This window comes from Psittacula echo (assembly GCF_963264785.1).
Source record: "Psittacula echo genome assembly, chromosome: 7".
In the NCBI taxonomy this organism is placed as follows: Eukaryota; Metazoa; Chordata; class Aves; order Psittaciformes; family Psittacidae; genus Psittacula; species Psittacula echo.
This window is the reverse complement of record NC_137740.1, coordinates 33,799,308-33,810,004: the sequence shown is the minus strand read 5'-3', so window position 1 is coordinate 33,810,004 and position 10,697 is coordinate 33,799,308. Positions and strand designations below refer to the sequence as shown.

General features: G+C 39.0%; 1 protein-coding gene across 1 annotated transcript in view; it reads right to left on the bottom strand.

The window, feature by feature from the left end:
* Positions 1-6,019: 6,019 nt before the first annotated feature.
* Positions 6,020-10,697, bottom strand: part of SPATA16 (spermatogenesis associated 16) — a gene marked incomplete at both ends in the record, with an annotated part of 66,814 nt that continues 62,136 nt past the window's right edge. The window contains 2 exons of the mRNA XM_080624006.1: positions 6,020-6,151; positions 10,492-10,656. Of these exons, the coding sequence (XP_080480132.1) occupies positions 6,020-6,151; positions 10,492-10,656 (297 nt within the window). The remainder of the gene's footprint in view (positions 6,152-10,491; positions 10,657-10,697) is intronic.

Below are 10,697 nucleotides of genomic sequence, written 5' to 3'. Positions count from 1 at the left end.
TGCTTCTTCCAGTGTAGCTGAGGGCCATGTAGGCGTCTTGCTGAGGCATCTTTTCTTCTCTTGCATGCAAGGCAAAGAACTGGAGACTCTCAAGGGTGGGAATTTATATTAGGCACAGGTGTATAGATAACTGCTGAAATCCCATTGTTGTCACTCTCTGTGAATGCCATCATGCTTTTCTCATCCCTGCGGTGGGCCTGATTTTATTAATGTGATGCTTTGGCTGCCTACATTTGTTCTGAATTCCCTCAGGTTCAATGGGGCAGATCTCACTTCCTGCTCACTCTCCTAACTTCGTCTGCCAGGTCTGAACACTTTAATCAGTGCCAGGTCAGAAATGTCTACCACAGAAAATTCTTGTCCCTTGCCAGGCTGCTGCTGATTCAAAGCTGATTCATCCTTTCCAGAATGTCTTAATAAGTGTTCTCTTATCTTAGCATGAAGCCAATCTTTGGTGAACTTTAATAAAAATTTTTGCATTTCTACCTGGTTCCTCTGGTTTTATTTTCCTTCACTCAGTCTACCTGAACCAATGCCAATAACATTATTTTCCTTTTGTGTTTGCTCATTTATGACTTCATTGAACGTTAGATATTACACATTAAACTTCCACTCCTGTTCCAGAACTGTGCTTTTGCTATCCTTTCCTATCCTTTGCTTCTCCTTTTCACAATAGGTCTATGTATTTATGAAACACCCAGCTGCATCACAACCCCCAAAAGACAGCAAACAGGAACCAGTTTCCTTCTATTAATTCAGGAATAGCCAAGTTTGAATCAAGACCGTGCACCAAAACACAACTTTTGAAGCCTGCATGCTCTGAGCACAAGCGCAGTTCCCTGTGCCTGTGGCATGGACTTGGATGACTTTACAAGATGTTACAAAGTCATATACATCAAATAACTGTCCTAGCAGCCAGCACAATACTACTCAGCAACATGTCCACTTCCCATCAACATCCTACGAATCTCTCTCCTTGCTTCTCCAGCTGACCGAAAACCTAGCAAGTCTATGGCTCTTTTCCATGGCTCGATTTTCAATTAAAAGATAATGTCAGTGGAAGAGCACAGTTCATCAGATAGTGTTCCCCTGCTGTTGCAGGAAGCAGAGATGTAGTAAGCAGAGGTCAACTGCTGGAAATCCGTATGCCTGGCTAAAAGATTGTATAACATGTTAAGCTAATTTTACTTCATTTCATATTCATATATATTACTGCAGCTTTTGTTATATACTTATCCTTATGTAAGTTACATCTGTTCTTTTATTCACTCATCCATGTTTGCTCTGCTTTCAGATTTATGAAACAGGCATTCCACTGAGCGCAGCAAATGATGGGCATAATAACTTATCTAAATTGCAAAGTATGTGATGCCTTTGAGGTAAACTCAGATGTGAAGGTTTTATGAAGTGTCTCACATGTGGAAATGTAGGAAAGTGTTTATTTGCCATCTCCTGTCTCTCCTTTGGCTCTTGAAATGATGTTAAGAGGATCCTGTGAAACTGCTACGAAAGCCTAGGGGCTAAATGGAGAAGAATAGTAGAACTACATTATTATCTTCATAAGGGAAGTAGAGTCATACTGGCACTTGCACTTACATGGCTCTCTTCTCTTTGGATGTCAAAAGTTTCTGGTTGATCGTCTCTAAAGTATCTATTTATCTAATGTAATCCCTCTCACTGTTACAATTTTGTGAGGCTTTATTAATGACCTTATGAGACAGGAAAGCAATCTCTTTTTATTTCTTTATTTTTACTTTTACAAATCTGCAGAGAACAAAGGACTTCCAGAGGAAAGCCTGAGTCTTCCTGACATTTTATGTATCTGAGATACTCTAAACTTCTCTGCCTGTCTGTAGCTGCTACGAAGTTCTGTAATGGCCATGCAGAGACCTGGTTCCTTGAGTTACTCAAGGCCAAGCTTTACCACTGGTCCCAGCATTCATCTTCATATCAGCTGTCAGCAAAGAAGCTAGCCAATAATCTGGCTATTCTGCTAGTGTCCTCATCTGCTTAAGACCCAGTGGCTGCAGTGGATTTTGAGGGACAGAGCAGAATAATCAGATTAGTTCTCCTCCATCTCTCTTGGAAGTTTCTTGTTCATTGCTGCTGAGGCTTGTGCATCAGAGGTCATTGCTTAAACCACTGAGCTAAGTCAATCTTGTTAAAAAAATAAATTCAAATGTAATTCGAATTAATAAGAGAATTTGCACTTCAAAATCTAGTAACCAAAAGTATATTTCTACCTCTGTTCACTGGTGAAGACTTAAGCCTCTTTAAAAGAGAGGGTTTGGTGCTCTTTCCCATAACATTTCCCATTAACTACTTTAGGTGGGCTACCCATTCATAAGGGTAGCTTCAGAGAAGTCCCTTCTCATCTAAAGCTGATGGTGTGATACTTAAGGACCTTTGTGACTCAACTTCTAACACAATCTGGACAGAGCCAGCAACCGAAAAAAAAATTCTTAAGCCCTAGTATGTTGCCTTGAATCCTCTGTAAGTCCAGGAGTCTGGCCACCAGCAGGTTCAGTTTGAGAATTTCTGACGAGTACAAAAAGCAGGAGGGTGGTAAAATTTTTTAGGAATGCCCTTTTTCCTGAAGTAGACTGGGACTTAGTCCCTCCATTAACTACTTGAAAGGTCTTAGACCCAGCTGTCTTGCTTCTCCAAACTGCTAATACATATCTCACGCTTTATCCAGGGGACTGTAAGGAAAAGTGTCAGTACAATTCTGGATAATAGGGATTTTGAGAAACTAACTGAATTGGGTTTTTTTCTGCCTCTAAGGCATTCTTTTAGGCTACATGGGTAAAGCATCTGCAGGAGGATGTTTCTTAATCTCTCAAGGTAATCCAGGCCCTCCTGGGTCAGCTCTCCTTGTGGTTGGAGAGGCTGTTACCTGGTAATATTGAGAAAGGCATCTTCTTTGCAGCAATATTCTCTTTTCTCCAGCTAATTACAAGGTCATTTTTAATTTCTTTGTATTTAAAGCTTCCAAAAATAAATTAGCCCATCTGATAAATTAGTTTGCTTAAAAAACGTACATTTGTCAGTGAATTGGATGAGCAGTGCAGCACCCAGAACACTTGAAGCTATGCATATATTACTACTTCGTCAGTCCTGCAAATTCAAAATTGCCCAGATTAATTTCAAACTAATTTGATAAGCAATAATAACAAAAAGAAAAGTGTTCGGGTGTCAGGCTTTGCACCCTTCTATGTCAAATTTCAACCTGAATGATCTTTTTATGGCTGACTGTAAAATATAAAACTGTAAAAACGGTGGTTTGTAATGGCAATTCTGACAGACCCTTTAACCATTTGGAAAATAGGCACGGCTATAATTCTGCTGCATTAGAGAAAAATTTTGAGTGCTTTCATTAGGTGCAACAGCTGTTTCTATTGCAAAAGCCAAACTTCACTGGTGGTAATGTAGCTGTCAGCTTTCCTGAGTTTTGCATTTATAGCTGATTGTATAAACTCCTTAATGTTCTCTTTTGTTTTATACAAATAACTACTATACAAATAACTACATTGTAACTAGGTCTGTATGAGGTTTTTTGTAGGCTTCTCCAATCAGTGTCATGTGATGAGCAAACCAAGGAATACTGAAGTTTTTGAAATGGTTCCACAAGTGACATGCAGTAATTCACACCACATCAATTTTTAATCATGAGATTAAATCCTTCTTTGTAATGTGTTAGAGCTCTTTAACCTAGCGTAACATTCTTAATTAGAGCTGATTGAAAAAAAACCCAACAAAAAAATCCCAAAACTAAAAAAAAAATCCCACCCAAAACCAACAAAACAACCAACACAAACCAACAAAAAATCCAATAAAAAGAACTCCCAGCAAGCTCCCTGAGTGTTTTCCAGTCTCTATTTAAAGAGATTTTTTCTTCCTAAGAGCATGCTGAATATACTGAAATCAATTTCTGGAAAAAAAAACAAAGTAGAAAAGAAATACTTGAGGAAGCTCTTAATTTCTTTGTTCTGATATAATATCGAGAAAATATTTTTGTATTAAGAAGCTAACAGTGAGTTCCGCTTAGAACAAGATGCTTCAAATCAAACTTTTATCTGAGTTGTCAAAAATGAAATGCAAAAGTACTTTTAGAATGCAAATGAATTTTGAAGCACCAAATTTTAAAATGGCAGAGAGCATATTTTCATGGATTCAGCAGATTTTATTCCTGAATATTGAATTATGTACAGGTTCATGTGGCATAAAATGGGACACCAGCCCATTCTTAAATGTTAGCTTGACTTATGTTAAGATTACACTGAAAGTATCCAGAGAAATATAAAGGATATACATACAGACATACGAATACACTGAAAGAAAATACTTTGCCTTAACGAATTTACAATTAAATACTAGCCACAGTCTCTTGAAATTTGTGGGAATAATTTTGGTATCACCAACAAACTTTTGATGAGCCTTTAATAAGTATTTAGTTATCTGTGTACTTGGTCTAACTTTCAGCCACAACCTATTCTCAACAGCCTGTGAGCGGTAGTGACTCAGAGTAGTGAAAATTGGGCTGGTCATTCAAACACCTAACTGTGGATTAAAATCTGACTTTTGTAAAAACTTTGGAAAACTGTCTTTGATATTTAAGTCTATTGTCTGAAAATGCAAAGAATAAGTGCTAGAGAAGTACAGGGAATAGCCTATTCGTAAATATATCATTGACTGTTTGCATTCATCTAGTTATCAGTATTAGTTATATATGGCAGGAAATATGTGTGTAATTGAATATAAATAATTCATCTTAAACGTAGTGTTTGTGTTGCAAAAGATTCTCATATGATGTGTAGGCAGGTGTGAGAGATCTGGAGACTATCCTGGCACAATGTAAAAGCAGTATGAATATTTATCCTTTGTTTTGCCTCATGAGTGCTTGAAAGAGATGAAACCCGGTCTGTCTGTAATTTTTGGCATTTGGGTTTTGCTTACTTTCTGAAAACATTCTGTACTTGGAAAACTTTATTAACAGCCACCGATCTGACAGCTAACTGAAGCAATACACCTACTCAGACTTTCTTTCAGAGAAGATGACTTCAGAAATCTTAATTCAAATCACTTGGAAACATGGATTCTGAAAATACCTTGACCCTTCGCTCCTGTGATTTCTTTACACCACCTCTGTCTTATTTGTTTATCCTGTTTACGCTGACCCAGTGCAGCCAGGGTTTGGTTTTCAGCATCTTCTCTGAGATCTGTCTGTAAACCCTAAATCCTAAAGAAGGACAATTCCACATTTCGCCAGTGCAGAAATTCAAATCCTCTCTTCTCCAGCCTCCTGCTGCAGCCGCAACCCAGAGCAAGCGTGCATCTGTCTAGGAACTGATGGAGCCATAAGACATGGGGTAAGACCACTGCTTGGAATCATTAGTAACGTTTTACCTTCCTGGTGATGAATTGCTTTCCTTTTCCTCAGAAGAGGCTGAATGCTGAATGCCCAGAGCTGTGATTTGCTCTGGTTCGAAAGACTTTGTAGAAACATAAGATACTCCTATTGCCTCCCAGCCTGACCTATTATTCATTATGCTGTGTCAGATTCATCTGTACAGAGAACCAACACAAGGCTCCCTGCATTTCACAAATCCTTTAAGAATTAAATTGACTGGTTGCTGTGCAGAGACTCCAGAAAGGTATTTACATGTCTTTTACCTCCCACATCACCAAAGCCTCATTTGAGCTCCGCTAATGGACCTATTTTGTTGGGCTGAATTTTGTTCCGTAACAACTTCCCACCCCAGTTAGCACAGTACCTCATATGACAAAGATGAAAATATAATTATCAGCCAAAAATAAGCTATTCAAGGTTTGTTTTCTTTTTCTTTCTTTCTTTTTTTTTTTTTTTCATTAGATAACCACATGAGACTATTAACATGGACAAAGTTCAACTATAGGGGCTATAGCCTAAACACTGACAGAGTTCAAGGCATACAGTCAGGTTTCAGATGGCACCTACTTTCTTTTCTATCTTTTGAACAGATACAACTCAGGTGGACATTTACTCCCCAAGGAACAATATACTCTCTTGTTCTTTGCTGCAGGGTGTTACCTTTTGAATTTTATTCCACACACGTATTTTACTCCTTCTTCCTTCAAGGGTGTCCATGGCATCTGCCATTAGCAACCGCAGCTGTGGCACCAAGATAAAAATTATCAGTGTGGAATTCACACAGAAATAACTTCTCTAAATACACAGATTAAAACCTAATTAAAAAATCATTTGTATGCTGATGATTTTATTACTCATCTTTCACACAATGAGCACCTCATCTTTGCTTCAGCCATAACACTGTATTATTGTGGATATAAAATACTTAACAACGACAAAAAAATCCTCTGGAAAATTTGTATTTAAGCCTATACGTTTTAATGCAGTAAATGTTTATACTCAGTAAAGGAATTGGGTTGTAGAGAATAAAGGCTCCATATTTCATTCTTTAGCTGCCTGGGATATTCTTTGTTGTACATGAATGCTTTTTAGTATTTTCTCCCAAGGCTAATGTATCATAATTTAAAGCAGCATGTAAAACCTCACAAGAGGACAACACTAAAGCTGAGATGCTTTTACTGTAGCTGGAAGTATCTAGCTCATTTTCCACGCTTTTACTATCCTTTTTCTTTGGCAAACCTTCCCTTCTCCCCATCATTCAGCATAACAGAGCATAAAAACAAAGCTGACAAGTTCTAGCGTAAACTATAAAAAGAAGTTGTAGGAAAATACTTGCTAATCAGTCCTTACTGTTGGAGGGAAGGCTAAAATTCGGGTTAGCCGCAGTGCTCCCACGGTACCCTTCCAGGTTAGTCACAACAGTGCCTCACTCTGCACCTTTCCCAAACACTTGAGAATGTTTCAATGGCTCTTAATTCAGGCACAGAGACAGACAGGGGGCGGATCCAATACCTGTGATATTGCTGTGCTCTATTAGGTCTATTCTGAAACGTTTAGCTGGTTAAAATGAACCCAGACAATAGTTTTTCAGCGTCTCTTCCCAAATTTGTTACATGTTACAAGTAATTGGACAAATATAATTGTACACATTCATAGAGGTATTGTCTTTTCTTTCTGTACCTAGACGGGCAGTGGTCTAACATAAATAAGGTCATGAAACTTAAAACATCAGAGTTTAGGCTTATCTACACAAGGTATAAAAAATGCTGCCTTGAGATTCAAGGAGCAGATGTGTATTTCCTCAAGTTTCCCTTCATATTCAAGGTTTTGAAGTTAAAATCGTTTGTCTGTGTCCAAACACTGGATAAAGGGTGAAGGAATCTTCTTTTGAATCTCTAAATAGACATACTATGGTTGCTTCTAACTTGCTTGCTTTGCGGTTGGGCAGCCACCAAGCTGAACCTTATTGATCCCAACTTTTGATGGAAACTTCTAGTTTTTTAAGTAAGTCATGCATCAGTATTCATGAAAAAAAAAAAAATCCCACAAATTTCTGCCTCTGATTAATGTGAAAAGAGTCAAGAACTTGTCGGAAATTTTCCATAACAATACTCTTATGACAGATAATCTTCTATGAATCCAGAATAGACAGAGTCCAGAGATTAAGGGTATTAAGGGCAGAATGGGCAAAGCACAGATCCTGCATCAAACCAGGCAGAGGAGGAACTGGGTGGGAAAGGGGAGGATTTCTCCATTGCTTTTCTTAGAGTGGTTCTCTCTGAAAAAGTAGTGGAACAGCACTCACTGAGGCAGCGACTAGGACAATGGTCTGTCACCCCTAAGGGGCCAAGCTGAACCAGGCTGGAGATTTCACTGCTTTGGGCTACAATTTAAAACAAGAAACCTTTCCAGTTAAAATTTTGCTGATATCAATACATGCCAGTGAAAAGTGCCCAATGTGTGCTCTGGGTTTAATTTTATCATCCAAAATTTCTCCCCTGCTCTATTGGCAGACAAAACACTACCAGAGCAGGCAGTTCGCCAGAGTTCTCCCAGAGCTGCTCTTTTTTTCTTAAATCCTCTCGAAGGAATAATGCTGCATTTAAAAAAATATCCTCATTTGATTTTAAATTGAAATAGATTTATGATTTTTTTACAAGCTTTCATCTTGATTTATGATGTACAAATATGGTGACATTGAAATCATAAACCTTGGAAAGATGTTCTTCAAAGTTTTTCCCCACTTATAGTCAACTGTTCATCCTAACTGAAATCTTTATTTTTCCAGGGTCTATGAATAAATACTGATCTAAAAAGGCCTCGGCTGAGGTTCTCTGTGCTATAGATCAGGATTCTATTTATTTAGTTACCAGAAGACATTTACACAGAAGAGTTTATACCTGAAATACTTTTGTGATCCTTGCTGTTTCAGTGAAAATTGCACTCTTATAAATTCAGTGTGTTTTAAACTTTATACAACTTATACTGTATGTGATAGTAGACATTTGGCATCTTTAGCATTTTCTAACTCATGATTTAACTGCTTTGCTTGGTCATAAAGTCTTGTCTCAGTTTTACCACTGTAAAGTCAGAATGACCATGGAGGAATTACTTTAATTTTTTATTAGTACAAGAGATTAGAATTTGGCCAGCTCAGTTTTCTCCATGAAGAAATTCAGATGTCTTAGAATGTTGCTGGAGAGTGAGAAGCCTAGGGAGACAGGGGAGCTGCCTCTGCAGCATTCATTGGAAGCTGCTGAATCATACCAGTATAACCCAGTCCTGCAAGTGTTTCACCCTGCCTGGACCCCACAGAAACGAGAAGGATGACAGGTCAGCTGAGCAAGTCATGATCACTAGAAGGCAACCCAATCACTAGATCGCAGTGATGGGCAGCAATGTTCTGTGCTTGATGCAGTTGTGATGTGGTACGCAAATGATCTTTACTGGCATAAGAGGAGCTTGTGCCATGCAGGCTAATGTCACCAGGAAAGGTAAAGCTCATTAATCACTCCCTGGTGAAGTCATTCTGCAAGTTCTTGCTTGCAGTGTTGTGCCTTAACACTGTGGTGCCTGAAGTCTACTAAAATATCCTAGCTACAAAGCATCTGAGCCTCCATTTGCAACACAGACTAAAGATACATTTTTCAGCAGGATGACAAGACAAAGAAAAAGAAATGAATGCTGAATTAATACCTTTAAATGCTCTGGACAGAGTTTTTAAACCTCTGGTAGAGGTTTTCTGCCTTTGCTCTTTTAAAAATCATTTTTACCTTGGGCTTAGTAAACAAATCATGTGTGTTTAGTTGAAAGATTTACAATTTGCCACTTAAATGTCCCAGCACAGACCCTTGTTCTGCCCAAACCAACCCTAAGAGACCGAGGACCTATGTTGTGGGTGGCTTGGAGCCTCCCTCAGAAAGCTTTCCAGGGAGGTCAGACTTACGATTACTCCATGACAAGATATAGGCAAAAGTGTAATAGCCTGTGCCTTATATGTGATGTACTAAAAATATTGTACCCTGAAGAAAAACCTATCACTGAAATATGTACCAATAACACAAGACCCTTTAGTCAGCCTTGAAATGTGGGCCTGCTGAAGTTTAATAGTAGGAAACTTGCATCAAAAGGCGAATGTCTTTTAATAGCACAGTTTCTTTGCAATGTCGTTTCCCCTTATCTCAAGCCCAGACTTCAAAGTCTGGCAACCACCTCCTGCAGTTGCAGGCCACTGCTTCTCTTCCCTAAAGCAAGCTGCTGCGAAGCTTTAATTCTACAGAGCTTATGAGCTTTGCAGGACTGCAAACAAATGTCAAGGGACTGGCTTTGGGAAAACCAACAGGTTTTAGTGAACTGAAGTTGGATCATCAAAATTGGACTGCATTTAAATACTGAGACTCTGGAGGGACTTTATTTTTTTTCTAGAATGGAATTCTTAAAATTTGCATGTATGTGAGCTCCCTCCCTCCCTCCTTCCTCCATCAGAAAACCTGACAGCCTCGTGGAAGTGCAATCATACGGTACTTTCTGATTGCAGCTTATTCATATACGATAAAGCTATTAATGACTCTAGCCTTGCAACAGCCCTGCTAGCATCACTGCCCTCATTTTGCAAAGGGAAAACAAAAGCATAGCAGGTAGACAGGTTTATTCAGAGACAGGGAGCAAGTCATAGATGGAGCCAGGAAAGAAAATCTTTTCTCCTTTCCCTCCTCTCCTCAGCTTTAGCTAGATTGGGCCTGTTTTGCTGCAGGTGGCTTCTGATGTTGGGTGTTTTAAAGTAGCACGATCTGAATAATTGCAATCATTTTCCCAGACTGATCTGGGGAGGTTTGGGGGAAAAGAAGAGGTTTTAAAAATATGCCTACAGATGAGTCATGTTGGTTCTATAAAAGTCATCCTTGCAGGTGATAAGCACCTCCTCTGACAAGGCACTGCGGTAGGATTTTAAAACTACTTCAGGTCCACACATTCAAAAAATGATTTCCAGAGCAAACTGCAGCGCAATGCTCTGCCCCAGCCCTTCCCTCCCTGGCTTCCTGCCTCTAAAGTCAAAACAAGTATTAGAAATAAAAACTTACCATTCTGACATCTTTCTCACTGGTGTCTTGTAGGTAGGGAAGAGTTGCTAGCTCAGCCATCGCTTGATTAATCACTTGGGACTGTTCCTCAACTCTTTGCAAACGGCCGAGGAAGCTGGCATAATGCAACTTCTCTATCCCACGTGAACATGCGCAGCGATTGTCCTGTTTTCTCAGCAAAAGCAAGTAGGTTAGGGGAGAGTCAC